Genomic DNA, 17,879 nt, shown 5'->3' on the forward strand with positions numbered 1-17,879 from the left:
CTATTGTTTTCTCTGTTACAATTGTACCTGCTGCCTCCAAGTCTTTCTGGAGCACTTTCAGAGTGGTCCTTGGCCCATTGAGTCCTCTTTTGACTATTTTTCTGACTCCCTGGTCAGAAATCTTCAAGGAGCTCCTGTGTGTGGCCTGTTGATGGTAAGGTGGTGCTTCTTCCATTTGCCAATAATAGCCCCAATGCTGCTGACTGGAATATTCAGGTGCTTTGATATAAGTCTGTAACCAGTTCCATGCTGATGCTGAGCAACAATCAATGAGCTCTTTGCCTTTACCCATCATGAGGTGTGTGGTATTTAACTGCTTGGTGAAAAAACAACCTTTTTTATAGGACCATCAATTTGCTCTAGCCCAGCTGATGTTGGTTTGCACTAATTGGAAGTTCAAGTAATAATCACTGACAGATTTCAGGTGGTATGGTGCATTTCCTTGCCAAAGTATACAGCCTTTCCATGGTGTGTTCAATACTTTTTTCCTGTGTTATCGTACTTGATTCCACATAATCATTATTTATGGACTTGAATGTCATGATTTTTTTTCATGTGTGGATTATCTGAGTTAAATCCAATGTCTGGTAGAAATTTTGTGTGAATTGCAGCTTTGGACATAAATGTAATGAGATAAAAGTTGATGCGTTAATTCTTCTTTTCCCCATTATATTTTTTATATAAACTGTAAAACCAAAGGTGTTGTAATATTTTCAAGATTCTGTGATAGCAACTGTTGAGTTTCCAACATGTTTCTCCTGTTCTCACTTCTTTAGTCCCATTATGTTCAATCGATGAGAAAAAAAGTGCCTTGAGAATGCATTACATGACCTCCATATTTATTGGTTGGTGGTGGGCTGTGAAAAATTTTGAGACTTTAAAGTGGGCCCTGAGCTGGAAAAGGTTGGAAACTACTAATGTAGAGGATGACAAGCTGTGAAACTGCAATTGATCAGGGATGGGACAACATCTTGGCCTGCTGCAGTGAGTCTCCTAAGCTACCAAAAGTGAAGACCAGCAAAACCAAGTTAAGCTAGGCCAAGCTAAGTCAGAAAATGTGTTTGTAGACAGACAGAACAAACATTTGGCCCTAGTGTCAGTGCTGGTTTAGAGTCAGAAATCAGATGCTGGATCCTGCATCAGTTAGTATTTAAAATGTGTTTTATAAACTTCACCCTGTTGACATGATGTTGTCTTGTAGCCTAAAGCAAAGCCACTCCATCTTCCTTATGTGAAGTGCTTAAAATGAATAACAAGTCAAGGAAGCCAAGGTGCAGTTTTAACTTTCATGGAGAGCTGTGTGAGGTTTCTGATCCCTAACCTTGTCTAAACTTTAACATTTTGTTAGCATCAACCCATCGACCCCAGATCACACCCTAACCTCGATCTTTCTTGCCCCAGCAGGCTGAACCCATGTGGACCACACCGCTCCAGGCCATGTCAGGAATGAATTATTTAAAATGAGAAGCACTGCACATGAAATTAATATTCAGACATTTTCTATTACCCACTGTCGGCTCCCTCTCCCTCCCTGGCTATCTGTTATTTTGGTAATGATCTGTATTCCTGGAGCATTAGGATGGTCAGAGCTGGTGCCCGTCGGGGTGACGTGACACGCATGCTGAGTGATTTCAGACTGGGCTGCTCTGTTGTTCCTGACTCCTACACTGCTTCTCTGGCAGGTGATTTCTCTCTCTTACTGCAACTTTAACCCACTCCCACTCTTTCTGCAATCACATCTGCTCCTTTCATTACTGCACTCCACACTCTTACACTTGGTCTAAACTGCGGGCTTATATGATATTTGCTTTGCAGGCTGGAGCCCATTAAGCGTTTAGAGGGAGATGCAGCTCAGCAGTAATCACAGTTCAGTGACTCAATAAATTATGCATCAAAAACACATCTCCTAGAATTACACTTGCGCGGTTGCAGTGGGAGCTGTATGTCCTCTGAATTTCAAACAGAATGGCTCCCCCTAGTGGCAAACACTGTCATAAAGATACCAAATCAGAACTGTGCACTGACCAGGTTTCACTAAAACAGCCTTTTGATACGCCTGATCTGACTTACTCAAAGTTTATTTTCATCATAGTGTAATAATTAGCCAAATTTTGCAGATCCAGCATTTAAGAGTTCATTTTATAGACATTAAGGGTGCTTTTATTAAAAAAAAAAAAAAAAAAAAAAAAAAAAAAGTGTTTCACTCAGAATTAATGTGATTAAAATACCTCATAATGCAGATTTCTCTTTCTGTGTTATTGTGTCAAACTTAAATTGCTCCAGCTTCACACATAATGAATTATTCAGGCCTGATGCTGCAAACAGAGCAGCACTCCGGTCTTTGCACTGTGCCTGAGGGGCTCCACACAAAGCCCTTTTCTGCAAATGAGCTCCGTGATACAGTGGGCCATTTGAAGGTAAAAAAAAAAAAAGTGCATGGTGCAAAAAATAAAAAATCTTCACAAATAGTGTTTTTGCAGGTTTATTGTTTGTGGAATGCAAAAGAGGCTGTTTGTCTGCACGTCTTACAAAACACATGTGTTGTTTAGTACACCTTTGCCATCACTTGGCACACAGACACACAGTGTTAGGCTCAAGTTTTACAGCATTTCTTTCTTTGTGCTCCATAATGAAGGGCTGTGTGGGAGGCTTACTAAGGAGCTTTCTGTGCTTTGCTTAGTCAAGATTTCAACCATTTGCTCCTGCCTGCTGGAATGAAGAAGCAGTTTCTCTTCAGTCTCTCTGTCTGTGTTTTCTGTAGTATGATAAACGCCCAGAGCTTCTACGTTGCACTGAAGTTTCTGTCTTGGCTGAATGTTGCAGAAAACTCTTTTCTTGGCTGGACTGTTTGGTGAAGAAGGGTTTGAAAAACTTCCTGAGCATGTTTCTGAGTCCACCCACGTCCTCGGAGTGCTTGTAAATCAAACCAGCTTCTTCAAAGAAATGTGATCTGAACGGACATGTTAAAAATCAGCTTTATCAATTAGCAACTGAACATCATCACGAGTGCTGTGTAGGTGTGAGTGGGCGTGCAGGAAGCAGATCTGGAAGCCTCTTTATAGTGGAACACGGCGTGCAGGAGAAAGAGACAGTCAGCTTTGAATGCTGCAGCCTGGATTCTGCTGTTTGTCAGGTCTGAGCTGGCAGGAACACTGTTGACAGTTGGGCCGTGGGAATGGCAGCCAGGAGGCTGCATCTGTGAGATTTTCCACTTGTGTAAGACAGAATGAACTATTTCTGTCATTTCAAGAAAAGTGCAGAAGGACTGGAATATTTCAAGCTAGGAAAGATTATTCACTGGACAGATTTTGTTGATTCCAAACTGTGTTTGCCCAAGATTTGATGAATGTTCATTTTTAATTCAGAAATAGAGCAGCAGAACTATTTGTCAGTGCTAGAAACTGTTGGATGTTGTCCTGTATTTCACCAATGGACGGTAGAAAACTTAAAAACAAAAGACTAGCTCAGCTCTGTCCTTTTAATAATACAGTGTTCCCCAAACAGAAGATATATTAGCATTCTACAGATCAGAACCATAAAAAAAATATTTATATATAAGAGCAAAGATATAATATAATATAATATAATATAATATAATATAATATAATATAATATAATATAATATAATATAATATAATATGTTAATCTTTAAAGTAATGCATCCCAAACCACACAGATATCCTAATATGGAGCAGTGTGCTGGTCTGGGCAGCTTTCATCTTCTTGCATAATTGTTACTCCATTCCTCAGCTCATTGCATCCTGATGTATCCGATGCACTTGCCACTATCTGCAGTACGAGTGTGAAACCGTGCTCTGCCAGTTTGAATTGATTCTGTTTTGCAACAGTAGTCTGGGAAAAATCCATACTCCAAGTGCCTCTGTAAATAAAGTTACTCAACTGACAGAGAGCTGCTCGGTGTGTGAGAGAAATACAACTCTATCACTTTCACACCCTCTGCAGTCCTGAGCCAGTGTTGATGGTTACATTCACTTCACTCACACTTTACGGGAGAATAACACTCTTTGAAAACTTTCACTTTGCAGCATTTATAGACATTTTCCATCAGTTGTTCTCCTGTAGTAGGAACAGATGAAGACTCCCTCATCCAGAATCACAGATTAAGGACATGCACTGAAATTTTGTTTTTGAAACGATCATTTAACATGTGTATTTTCAGTATTCTGCATACAGTATTAATCCTTCCGAATGCTTCATGTGTTTGTAATGGGTGCCAGATCAGGAATGCAGGCAGGCCAGTTTGTGCAGTGCTGCAGTGCAGAGCATGGTTGGGCATGGTTTTGTTAAAGTATGTAAGATCTTCTGATTGTCTGCATGGCAGCATATGTTTATCCAAATCTGCACATAGTGTTCAGCATTAATGGACTCTTTCCAGATGTTTAAGATTTTTATGGCATAGACACTTCTGCACCCCCACTATCACAGCTTCTTCTGGCTCATGTCTACATGATAGACATGTGCCAATTCCCACTTGCTGCAGTTTTGACATCCATTTGTGGATGCACTGTTCATAGGCCCTGGGTTTTGGAAAGAGTTTGAGAGCCCATGCAGTGATTTCCACTGCAGAGTCATGTCTGTTTTTGATGCAGTGCTGCCTGAGGGTCTAATATCTCATCCATTTAGTATTGGTTTTGGTTCTTCTCCATTTTGCACAGAGATTTCTCCACACTCTGGATTACCAAATCCAGTATTTCTTGGCAGCTTTACGCCTAGAACACTATTAAGCTGATTCACTATTTGCTCATTCAGTCCATCACATCATTGGGTGCCTCTTTTTACCTACAGTAATCTACTGAAACACTCAGACTCTCAAGGAGACTTTTTGTCCGCCCGTTGCAAACTTCCGTGTTTTGGAGATGTTCTTTGAAGTGTAACTTTTATTATTCTTTTTGAAAACCACCTTTTCTGTGTTCAGATCTCGCTTTCCATGTCCTAACTTTTCAGAAACATCTGTCTGCGACAATAACCTGTCCTCTTTCACCATTAGATGTTGTCTTTGCGCTATTTTCCTCGGTGGCTAGTAGGTTTCTGATGACTTTAAGAAAAAAACAAAAACATTCCTAAAGGAAAAAACACAACCACTGCACAACCACTGATAACCACGAACACAACACAAGTACAGCCTTAGCAGCTATGTTGAAAATAGCTTTGCAGGAGTCTCACCTTATGATATACTTTGTGGTAGGCAACTTTTATTTCTTTTGTATTGACCAGTCATGTGTGTGTCATGTGTCATCTTATATTTAGCTTTAGACCTAACAAATCTATAGTCATGATTGCTACAATAGAAAACAATATTTTACTAACCGTCACTTTTCTGTGTCTGATGGGTTAACCGTGAGTTAGAAAAAACAAAGTTAACCTCTTTTAACTTCCCTTGTGGCTGTTCTTCTGTTGTGTTGTTGCAGTCCTGTTTTTCATTGGTGTGGTTGTGTTTGTCCTTTTGCAAAGCATTTTTAACTTGCAAAATATTTGAGGCCATTGTAGTTTTAAGTTAAGTGTAGCATTTGTAACCTGACTGAAACGTGCAAACCAAAATTACAAAGTTTAAAACACTTTACAATTTAAACAAATTTACATTTTACAAAACATTTTTACAATTATATAGAAAAACAAACTAAGTTCAATTAGCAAAACACTTTTTAACAAGGATGAAACAAATTTGCAAGATTCATAAAACTTTTACAAGCTGTGAAACAAATTTACAGAGTCAGAATTTTAATGGAAAGGGGAAGTACCATGCTAAATGTGACCCAAGAGAGAGAATACCTGAGGGGTCAGTCAGTTTGTGTTGACAGGCGGTGATGAGGGGAAGACATAACAGCGTGAGATTTGCAGAGTTAATAAAAAGTTTCTGGTCCGTTTCTGTGGAACCCACTTCGGTCAAAAAAACACGGTTTTGCTTTCAAGACCAGATGTGATAGATTGTTGCGCACAATGTTGCACGTTTTCAGGCTTTTTCAATATGTGTGCTTGGCCCTTCTGTTTACTTCAGGTTGTTTAAAACTTACAGAGACCATCCACATTTTTTGACCAAAGTGGGTTCCAAAGAACGAACAAAGCACAATTCATGCACATAAACTTTTTATCAACTCTAATAAACTCTGTTAATCTCACGCCCCTGTCTTTCTTCAACAACTTCCGTCAACACAAACTGACTGACCCCTCAGGTAGAATCACTTCCAGGTCACATTCAGCATTTAGTTCATTCCCTTTTGTCAACATTCAGACTTTTTTTCCATTGAAATGATGTTTTTTAAAAGTAAATTTGTTTAAAGTTTGTAAAAGTGTTCCAAACGTTGTAATTTGTGTTTGTACATCTCAGCCACCGTATGTTTGATTAAGGTCCATAACATTAAAATCTGTAGTTTAAAATAATTTTAGTCTTTGTCCCAAATGCTTAGAAATGTGGCAAACAACAACTAACTAAAACAACAAGACTACTTGTTGGGTCACAAACTCACAAACTGTGCATGCCATTATGATGACTTTTGTATATCTGTTAAGTTAAAGAAGTCATTTTGTATCTGGCTGAATCATGTGTCTAACACTACATAAGAAGTAAACAAAGGCATTGTGCTGACTTCTCCTCCTCGGGTTATAGCCGCATGCTCCTTGTCTCTGGTTCCATTCAAGGGTGTATTATTGTTTGGTCTGTTTTTTATGACTGCCACGAAGTCCAATGACATGAACACGTTTCACCAAAACAACCACACAGCAGAGACACCACGTTTCTGTGCACTGCGTCCATACACTGTATCAAGACTGCGTCACGCGGGAACACACGCGACGTCTGTCCCTATTCCCGGATTGGTGGGAGATGCCGGGAAACCTCCTCGTGATATGTCCGCCGGTATAAATACCCGGAGCCGCCCTCTCTCTGCGCAGCCCTGGTTTATGAGGGAAAATGTATCGTCTCGGCCAACAGACTCTTTCCAAGATCGCTTTCAATTCCTTTTTATCTACGGTGCCACGGGAATATTTTTGTTTTACGAGACATAACAATAAAAGCTGGTCGTGTATTGGCTGATTTTTAATCATATTAGGTACTAATCTGCAAGAAAATGCCGAGGAACAAGAAGAAGAACAGCAGGGGTAAGTGAGCGGGCGGACGGGTTGTTTTGGCCTTGCTTATGTGACTTCTTCATACCTGTGGTAGTTGTAGTTCTTTCGCGTTATCGGTGCGTTGACTGCAGTTGAACGTGTTGGCTGGAAGAACTACAAACGTCAGAGGCGGGCCTGCGTCAAAACGTAAAGCTAACTAGCCGTTATCACACGAAGCCATTCTGTTGTTTAGAAAAAAAAACACTCAACACAAGACTGAAAGTTGCCTTAAACGTGTACGTGATTAAATACTTTTCAGTATTTGATACTCGATTTGTGATGAATCCCAGCGTTGATTATTAGGACGACATAACGCTCTAATGCTAACGTTAGCTCACGCTGGCCTCACATTAGCTCGATCCAGCATTGGATGCTAGGTAGTTGTTTTTACGTTGTGCTTGTATGACAGGGGCGAAAACTTTCACAGTGAAAACGACAAAACAACAAAAGTCAGCTGTATTTACCCCTTTACCGAAATCCATCCTCTATAACTAGGTTATGATGCTGGCTTAAACTCGGTAGTGAGGTCGTGTTGTCGGCAGATTGACCCCAATTAATCTCGCTGCTGACGTCTGGTTTTCATCCTGACAGCTGTTGTGACTCTAATGTAAACAGAGGAGTCAATCTGATCAGTATTGTATGTTAAACAGGGTTTTTGGTCGTTGTATTGTTCAGAGACAGACAGAAGGCGGACATTTTGGACTCTGGGGAGAGGGGGGTTGTAAAACAGGCGGCGCCCGGTTCTGAGAAATCAGCTGTTGTAGAGGAAAGGTCCACGTCAACACGCAGAAAGAAAAAAACAGTCCCTGTCACATAGATAAAGAAGCATTTTAAAGCAGCTGGGAGATTCCGTTGACATTTCTCATGGTTTTGACTTAGTCGCGTTTTATTTGCTGCTCCTGACTCTCATTGTGAGTTCAACACGTCCTCATGAGGTGAGTTCAGGTCAGGCTCCAGACTCCTGTTGTGTCTGGTTTTATTGCGCCATTCTTACTGAAGCTGTTCACTCACAACTCACACGTTTACACGTGAACATGTCAAACATCTTCTCTTCTTTTTAGCTGTCACAACCTCCTACCCCTTGATCGCTGTTAGATATATTTTAGAATACGAATAACCTGATTGGCAACTGTACAAGTGTTATGTCATTTGTTGGGCAAAGTATCTTGTGACTAATGCAACAGTGCTCTAACAATCATACTGGATGGTTATTCCAGGTTAAAGCACTATTCGATCGTCACTGGAAAACTATTCTCCAATTATTCAAAGAGTTTGACATTCTCTAAGCAGACACAAATAACTGCAAAGTTGTTGTAGGTTAGTTCAGGCATTGATACGATCTATGCAGATATTCTAGTTTACCTTGCAAATTTGCACTTAACCTCATTTTTAGATATTTATTTTTTCTAAATTTATTCCGTATCATGAAATTACAGGTCACACACTGTACATTTAGAAGTTCTATCACATTTTCCATTTCATGATCGAAAAGGGGCAGGAAGAAGAAAAACTTATTAATACCAGCCCCTTTCTTGACATAATAAAGCAAGAATACTTGATGGTCTAACCTTCAGATATTTAACAACTGATGCAGAAAGTCAGAATTAAAAATAATACTTAAATGATACATGAATAAAATAGTAACAAATAATCACAAAACAACTGGCAAACACAACTACTCATCATCAACAACAATGATATATAAAGCAAAAGAGGACCTTTCACCTATCATCTTCATATTTCACTATTATTTTGTTTTTATACTTTCACTTAAACTGATTAATATTTGTACAGGCTTTCAAATCAATTGTCAAATAATTCCACAATTTGACACCAATTTTTTTTTTTTTTTTGTCATAGTTCCTTTAAAACTCTGTGGCGCTGCAGAAGCCTCAGTGTTCTCTAGTTCTGATTCTCATAGTGCCACATCAGTTCAATGAGCGAGTGGCGCTCATTTTCTTTGAATGTTTTTGTGCTAATACGGAAGTGTTTTGTTATTTAAGGTAAGATGATACTCACATGAACTATTATGAACCATTTCATGAACTGTTTATGTCTCTAAATCATATTAACTCATACAGTCTGATCTAAACTTGATATGGAGAAGAGAATTTTCTCACTCTTTGACCACTTAAAATGTGTTTTCTCATTTTGGCTGATATTAAGTAGCCATTCTGAATACTGACTAGTAGGGCTGAACAGTTAATCGAATTAAGATCAACATCGCAATTTAATACAATGCAATTTTCAAATCGCAAAGGCTGCAATTAAAAAAAAAAAGAGGAAAGTTTTGAAACTGCATTTAAAAAATGCAATCCACAAGTTTATATATATCAGTGGTTGTGCAAAAACTTTCTTTTTATTTACATTTAAGCACTTTATTTAGTGTGAGATTCATAGAAGAGAGGATTCATATTAATTTTTCAGATTATTGTTCATACCAGCCCTGTTGTTCTGCAGTGCTATGTTCCTTTCTCTGATTTTATTTAAGGAAATTAATGATAATTTTATCACAGGTCTACAAGGCTTGAAGTTAAATCAATCAGTCAATATTCTACTGTATCTGTAATAGTTAAAGATATATTATTCATGTCAATTCATCTCATTTCATCATAACATGTAGGCCTGTCCTACAGGAGAGACTTGTTTACATGTTGACAGTATCCTTTGTTGTGTTGGTCATACTACAAAATGTTGTATTGCTTGTGTTAAGTGAATAATGTAGAAGACATACATCCCCCTTAAAACTTGTATGCTAATTCACAATCGCAATATTGGTCCAAAAAATCGCAATTAGACTATTTTCCGGAATCGTTCAGCCCTACGGACCAGTACCTCTGGCACATTTTGATCAGCCTGTTCCTGACATGTTTACCAAGTCAACAAACACGCACATGCTCCAAACCACTTGGTCAGTTTTCACGAGATATGAAAGTACAGCAGGATAAAGTGAGCAAAGGACAACCCTTAGATAAGCACAGTGTACTGGAGTGCCTGCATGGAGAGGGTGTTGCATAACAAACATGACCAAACCTGCTGCACTGCTCTGTGGCATCTGTTTGATCAGACTGATCTAATTTTATTCCTTTCTTTTTTATCTCCTCCAGGAGGGCAGCATGGACATGTGCAGCCTTTCAGTGATGAGGACGCCTCCATTGAGACCCTCAGTCATTGCAGCAGCTTCAGTGACGTCACGAGTGTGGCAGATGAAGGTTTGTAAACAGTTTCTTCTCTGATGTAACTGTTTGACATTACATTGGGCGTTTCTGCTCTGGTTTGTGCTCACATCACCCTCAAGGAATGTGCTGAAAACTCCTCATCCTACCTGTTTGTATTTTCATCTTTACTTTCTTCTAGGGCGTAAGAGGAACACCACCTCTTTTTTTTTTCCAACCAGCTACACTTATTCCAGAAACATTTGCATTTCATCTGCACTTTTCAGTCGAGTCACTAAGACACTCTGGAAGCCTCACAGATGAATATCCACTTACTAAATGTTGTGCTGTTGCCAGGTGGAGAGGCCAATGAGGACGCAGCCCAGGAGGATTTCCAGTACAAGTTGAAAGGGTTCATAGACAGCACGGTGGATAAGAGGTAATAGAAAGTTTTTCAACAGGTTCCAACACGTGTTCACATCTTGCAGGTGTTCAGGCTGAAATGCGCCCATGACTTTTTCTAACACAGCTTTATTCTGTAAAGGGCCTCACAGAAATACTTTTAGCACTCCTTTGTGAGTCTTAAGCATAGGAGTGATTGAATTAACACTGATGAGTGAGTGATAAAGAACAGTAGGCCTGTCACGATAATCAATAAATCAATTAACTGAACGATGAATAAAAACGTCCTCACATCGGGGTGCATAGGTTCCATAGCAGATTTATAGCGGAGTGAGCATCTGTCAAAAATGCGATCTTTGGGGTGAAGACGGGGCTCCTTGCGCGTACACACGGAGAGAGCTGAAGCGAGCGTCCTGAGGGGTAAGGAGGAAACACATGCTAATATGAGTGATGGCACGGAAGATACAGTTCTTAAGCCGCCTGCCACAGTCCCAGTGTGGGATTTTATTGTTTTTTATCAGAATGAACAAAGTGTGAGCTCATGAACACCAACGTCGCATTTGTTTGAAAATAGTGGCAACGAAGAAGAAGAAGTGGAGGTGCAGCGGAGCCTTGTTCTTTGACAATCCGCTCTTACTGAGGCTTTTGGTCGGCAAAGTAAATAGAAATAAAAGCTCCAAATGGTGGCGCTCAAAGACAGATACATTACCAAAGAAATGCAGCCCTTCAATACGGTTGAAAGCCAGAAATGTTCAAAATGTTTGACAGACAGTACGGATTGACTGGGAAAAAGTACATGTTACAAACAATTCAGGAACTGTATAAACTCCCTTTTATTTAGGCTATAGTTTTTATTGTTGTTTGTTTTTTGGAGTTTTGTTTTTTCTTCAGAGACAGGGTCTATGATTTATTGATTTTGATTAGTATTAATTATTTTCATTGACATGTATTTTTTTCTAAAAGAGAGTTTTCATTGTATTTTTTTTTCTCTTTCTTGTTTGTTAAATTTATAATATTTTTTGTTTAATTCATTTTATTTAAAAGATCCTGACCTTTTATTTACAGTTAAATACTCTTAAGAAATTAAAGTTTGTTGCTTGTGATATGATGTACTCACTTTATTATCCCATTTATCATAATTACATCAATGAAAAAATGGAAAAAAACAAAATGATATTGACAATAATATCAACAACAATATGGAAAATTATCGTCTAGCAAAATTTGTTATCGTGACAGGCCTAAAGAACAGGAATGATAACATGATTTAAATGGCTCATGCATTGGATTAATCAGTTTATAAAGATGCTGTGAGTCACAGGAGACCAGCACTTGCTGCCCAGTCAAGCTAAGAATAGATTAATCCCCATATAGTGAGTCATCGTAGGCGTGGTAAATGTGATGATTTAAGCGGGGATTCCCCAGCTGGGCCTTTCCCATGACTTGTTTATTTGATTACACTGAAGTGTGCAACACTCACAGCAAATATATTTCATATTCTTAATGAAGGATCACAGAAGGGGCTGTGTTTTAGTATGTATAAATAATTTTACTCATTTTTTCATGAAGCTAATACACTTGCTGACATGATTTACCTTTGACTTTAAAAGCTAATGTATCCTGTTTGTTTACAATTAAGTCATAAAGGCCATTAATAGCCTAGCTAGATTAAGATCCTGCAAAGAAGCTGAGCTGTTGCTGTTGGAGAGAACTATTTACATTTCATGTTTGTACTCATGATCCTCTGTGTTCCTGTTTCCTCAGCGCTAAGACTCGACAAGGGGCACTGGATGGGCTCAAGACGGCGATGGCCACACGGATCCTGTACGAGTTCATCTCTGAGAGAAGGATGACCATCACAGACAGCATTGAACGCTGCCTGAAGAAAGGTACAGGATTTGTTGAAATCCAAGTTTTCTTCTCCTTGAAGGATGTATTCGCGGTAATACCTGCAGATGTTTATACTTCTAAAACTAGCTCTGCTTTCTTCTGTGTGATGCTTAAACCAAATGCCCTCCCTCTCCTGCTGTCAGGTAAAGGTGACGAGCAGCGAGCGGCAGCTTCCTTAGCCTGCCTGCTCTGTATCCAGCTGGGCTCGGGCATCGAGAGCGAGGAGGTGTTCAAGACCCTGAAACCCATCTTCAAAACCATCCTGGCAGACGGATCAGCAAACATTCAGGCGAGACAGGCAGTGAGTACCTTTTCCTGTTTTCCCAGAACATAGATGGAGCAGCCAACACACAGCACCTGTGACTGCGTGGAAACCTCCTCAATATCTCTCTGTCTTGAACAGGTGGCGACGAGTCTGGGACTCTGTACTCTGGTTGCAGAAGATGACATTTTGGTAAGTTTTTATTCCTTTCGATGTGCTTTTCTGGTATTTTACACATCAGCTGCAGTCATATGTCCTCTGTCCTCTGTGACATTGCACTAGTTAAGTAAAAAAAAAATATCAAACCTTTTGTTAGAGAAGGGTTGTGGTTTTATTTTTGCATCTTAAGCTCATCTTTCCCTGACTTCTTCCTGCTGCAGGATGTGCACGCTACCATGGAGTGCTTTGAGAACCTGTTCACCCGGTCCTACGCTAGAGCGGATGGGACGTGTCCTTCGCTTAACCCCCAGACGAGTGCGCTCCATACCAACGCACTGCTGTCCTGGGCCCTGCTGCTTACCATCTGTACCACCAACCAGATCCGAGACATCCTGCGCAAGTAAGACCCACTGTGAACTTCACATTTAACTATACTCAAAAGTTTTTTTTACTCTTTGCAGATCAGAAAACAGAAACAGAGTGTCTGCGAGGTCTTAAAAAGTATTAAAAGTTGATCAATTTTGGGAAAATTAAGACCCTTAAAAAGTCTTAAAAAGTCTTAATTGTGGTTTTATGAGGTATTAAATTTTACAGGTATTTAAGCTTTGACTACAAAAATACCCATGAGTACTTATTTCCCCCTTGTCCCTTGATTTGGACATCAAACATTCAGCTGATAAAGTTATAAAAATTATAAAATAGAGTAGAATATAATTACTTTATTGATCCAGAACTGGGAAATTGTTGTGTTAACTGTAGAAATTGACGGAGTCAGTACAAAAATACAAAAATACAAAAATATTTAAAGATAAAGGTTGTGAGGTGTATATACACCAGCTATGAATTAATGTTGCTACTAGTTAAAAAAAAAAGAAATTGAAAACAGCATTAACTTAACTCAAGAAATGAAATACAACAATAAAGCAAATCTCACAATTGGGTTTGCACGGTATTGGATTTTTGCCGATATCCGATATGCCGATATATCAAACCCCTTTTGGCCGATACCAATACCGATAATCACAAGTTTGTTTGTTTTTTTCACTGTAAAGAAAGCTAAGTCTGGAATCTATATGTTACTCTTATTGTGACGGTCTTATTTGTTTGAGAAACACACATAAAACAAGACAAAAAACATTTGATTTTACCATCAATAAGAAATGTATTATTTTTTCAAACTCAAGACATTCAGTATTGAAATACAGAAAAATAATTTCTTTAGATCACATGAACTTTAAATGAACAATGCATTTTTAAACATAACCAAGTTGCATTTGATTATTTTAGAGCTACTGTAACAACCTGGTGACAGACACAGAGCTCTGCAGTGCAAATAAATGAAGTGCTACATTTTATTGAAGGAGCTTATTTTTCAGATGGAAAATAATAATAATCCTAACTTATAGCATCTTATCAGCTGTGCCTATCGGCAGAAATTTTCACATCTGCCGACACCAATAAATGTGTTTTTTAAGCTTTTATCAGCCAATACCGATATTGTGCTGATAATATCGTGCATCCCTACTCACAATCTTAGGCACATGTCCAAAATTTTGAAAAAGATGAAACAATTTCTCTCTTTTTTTTTAGCAAGTTGGCCTTGAATAACTGCTGTTTCTTGTTGTGGAAGTGTCAATAAACCTGCCTTTAGTTTCATTTATTCTTTCAAGTTTTATTCCTTCTCAGCTTACCTAATTTCTGTAAAAATGCAAACTTTAACTGTGAAAGAGGGGTTGCCAACAACAACTTGAAGTTGCGATAATGTTGTTAAACTCTTTGAAAGGATTTTTAAAAAGTCTTAAAAGGTATTGAAATCGACCTCAGGATTTTAGCATATACCCTGAGAAATGTTTTGTTCTTTGTTTCACAGACACCTGCCCAAGCTACCCAGACTGTTGGAGAGTGAGGATGTCAACATGAGGATCGCTGCAGGGGAGACCATCGCCCTGCTCTTTGAACTGGCCAGAGACATGGATGCTGTGAGTTTAAACCACACTGTGTTACATAACCATGACGCTGTGGTACAGCGCAGCCCATCATCATAACCAAAAAAAGACTAAATGATAGAGCACGCTGCATCTTACTACAGTAATCAAGGCCTAGACTGCATAATGACCTGACAGCTTGACTCTCTTCTCCACATATTTTGATTCTGCTGTTAAAGGAGCTGTATCATTATCTCTGTCTCTTCAGGAGTTTGACTTTGAGGGCTGGGATGAGCTGTGTGACAAACTGAACGCGTTGGCCACAGACTGCAACAAACACAGAGCCAAGACCGACAAGAGGAAGCAGCGATCTGTGTTCAGGGATGTGCTCAAGGCTGTTGAGGTGGGTGTGGAGAACAAATTTGTTTTTAATTCACATTTTGTGCACAACTTTCGCTGCTTTTGCATGGCAATGTAGCATGAAATTAAAAGTACAACATCTCCTCATTTCATCTTCAGGAGGGTGACTTCCAGACCGAGACAATCCGCTTTGGGACTGAGCGCATGACCATCGACAGCTGGGTCAGAAAGAGAACCTACGATGCCTTCAGAGAGTTTGTGGGCTCTGGGATGAACTACCACCTTCAGGTATTTGTTTTAACTTTGTAAAGCTGAGCACGAGCTTCTGAGGCAGTGAAATAAGAAACTCTTAAAGCGCACGTAGACCTTTACTTTAATTACTCTGCAGAATCATGAGCTTGGGTTGTTTAGTTTTCTCCTGCACTAAAATATAATGAAGATCTGTAGGAAGACACGGCGCAGGAAGACAACACTAATGACTTGATTTAGGGTAATGATGCATATTGTGGAGAAAAAAGCCATTACAGGTCTCAGGTTGGAAATTAGTCTGCGTTACAGCTGGCAGCCAGCGCTGCAAACTCCCCCTGATTTATCTGAATGTTGCTGGCTATGCAGGTTTTGTCTCGCTGAGATGTGTCCTAAGGAAGTTTTTTTTTGTCATTACCAGGGGAATGAATTCATCAGAGATGTGTTTGAGCTGGGACCACCAATGCTGGTTGATTCAGCGACGATGAAGGCCATGAAGATCTCTCGCTTTGAAAGGGTACACACACCTTAGACCATCCTAATTAAGTTCTTTAGAACAGGTTTTTCAGACATCACATTTTGAATAATGATGTTTTTGTATCTTTGTTTTCATATCCCCTTTTTCTCTTTTCCAGCATCTCCACAACTCTGCTGCTTTCAAGGCTCGGACCAAGGCCAGGAGCAAATTCAGGGACAAGAGAGTGGATGTGGGAGAGTTTTAATCTTTTTCACAGTAGTTAACTATTTATCAAGCCTCCCTGCTTTTTAGATGAAATGTCCCCCAAACTGTTTGACACTTAACTCCCCTGAGGTCTATTTGGGATCAAACCCTCGCTGTCTGTAGTGTTGTAAAGCAGCTTCACGTCAGACGCTTCGCCACAGTCATACCTACAGGAGGTGATAGTTGATGATAGCTTTTCAGGTGGAGTCGAACTTGAATAGAGCCACACTTCAACAGTGGTGTTGTGTACATAGTGTACATTTCTTTCCTCATTAATATCTATTATGTGGCCTTTTTGTCATATGTATTAAGTTATGTCCTTTGGCAGCATTGTTTTGCTTTATGTAGTTTGATTTAGTTAAAACATTTATGTTGTAACCCTCATATGAATTTGTTTTAGGTTGCACTACTTTGCTAACCTCTAGCAGGTTATTACTGTAGACCAACGGTGAATATTGTGTTTCTTTTGGTAATTGTTATGTACTCTAAAGGGCAAGGACGGTGAAATAAACACTGAACAGCTGAATGAACTGAGTGTCTTATTGCCTGAAGAATGCAAGTGTCCAAGACAGGTAGTTTGAGACTTTTCCAAATACTTCAGCAAGCTAATGCTCCCCTTAGTTTGTTGGAATTCACTGCTGGGTCTCACTTATTTATCACACACACACACACACACACACACACACACACACACACACACACACACACATACACACACATACACACACACACACATACACACACACACACATATATATTTATATATATATATATATATATATATATATATATATATATATATATATATATATATATATCCACACACATAATACTGCACCACGTTATATGTAACAGGGTGTCCGCCGGGTCTTAAGAAGTATTAAAAGTTGATAAATCAATTGTGGGAAAATTAAGGCCCTTAAAAAGTATTAAAAAGTCTTAATCCTGATGTTATGAGGTATTAAATGTTATTGGTATTCAAGCTTTGACTCCAAACGTATCCATGAATATTTATTTTCCTCTTTGCGACTGTTACAAACTAATCTGACATGTCAGACAGACATTCTATATATGCCCCACAGAGATAGTCCATCTGTTTGGAAAATGTTTTCAGGGTCTGAACCTTCAAAAATAACCACACCTGGTGGTTGGACGATCATCCTGCTCGTCACACTCATCACAGACCAGCGTGAAGATCTGGAAAAAGCTTAAGCATCTCAAAAATATTTCTCTCTAGATCATAAGAGTTTCTCAAGCCTCCTGAGAAAATGTCTCAGACTTTTGATGACCTGGGATTTTGAATTCTTATGATTTAGAGAAAGCTTCCCCTGATCTCAGTTGTTTTGGAACAAACTTTCCTTTGTTCAAATCACCTTTTTACTGGATACTATGCGATGAGATAAGGTATTTATTAATACAGTGACGTAGCGCTGTTTGTGACGTGACAAAAAGCAAAGTTGTAATTTTGTGAGGCCCAGGCTATATGTATCGCTAGCAGCCCAACATATCCGTAGGCTAATGTGACAACAAACTCAGTTTGTACAGTAGTTTAGTAGTTGTCTGTATGTATTTTATGCAAGTTGGCCTTAAATAACTGTTACTTGTTGTGGTAATGGGAATGTCAGTTAACCTGC

General features: G+C 39.1%; 1 protein-coding gene across 1 annotated transcript; it reads left to right on the top strand.

Annotated features, from left to right (window-relative positions):
- Positions 1-6,880: 6,880 nt before the first annotated feature.
- Positions 6,881-16,310, top strand: ifrd1 (interferon-related developmental regulator 1). Its single transcript, XM_074698836.1, has 12 exons — positions 6,881-7,116; positions 10,233-10,337; positions 10,638-10,719; positions 12,447-12,571; positions 12,716-12,873; positions 12,976-13,026; positions 13,215-13,393; positions 14,864-14,972; positions 15,187-15,321; positions 15,438-15,566; positions 15,946-16,041; positions 16,160-16,310. The coding sequence occupies exons 1-12, from the start codon at positions 7,086-7,088 to the stop codon at positions 16,244-16,246; spliced, it is 1,287 nt and encodes a 428-aa protein (XP_074554937.1). The 5' UTR covers positions 6,881-7,085; the 3' UTR covers positions 16,247-16,310.
- Positions 16,311-17,879: the final 1,569 nt, after the last annotated feature.

Source organism: Halichoeres trimaculatus, unplaced genomic scaffold (assembly GCF_033239565.1).
Source record: "Halichoeres trimaculatus isolate MK-OKI-2021-1 unplaced genomic scaffold, fHalTri1.1 fHalTri1_scaffold_21, whole genome shotgun sequence".
In the NCBI taxonomy this organism is placed as follows: Eukaryota; Metazoa; Chordata; class Actinopteri; order Labriformes; family Labridae; genus Halichoeres; species Halichoeres trimaculatus.

Excerpts from the sequence above, each read along its gene's own strand:
- ifrd1 (XM_074698836.1), top strand. The coding sequence starts at position 7,086 with ATGCCGAGGAACAAGAAGAAGAACAGCAGGG. Across the intron at positions 12,572-12,715 it reads TGAACGCTGCCTGAAGAAAG|GTAAAGGTGACGAGCAGCGA; the intron begins GTACAGGATTTG and ends TCCTGCTGTCAG. Across the intron at positions 15,322-15,437 it reads ATGTGCTCAAGGCTGTTGAG|GAGGGTGACTTCCAGACCGA; the intron begins GTGGGTGTGGAG and ends TTTCATCTTCAG.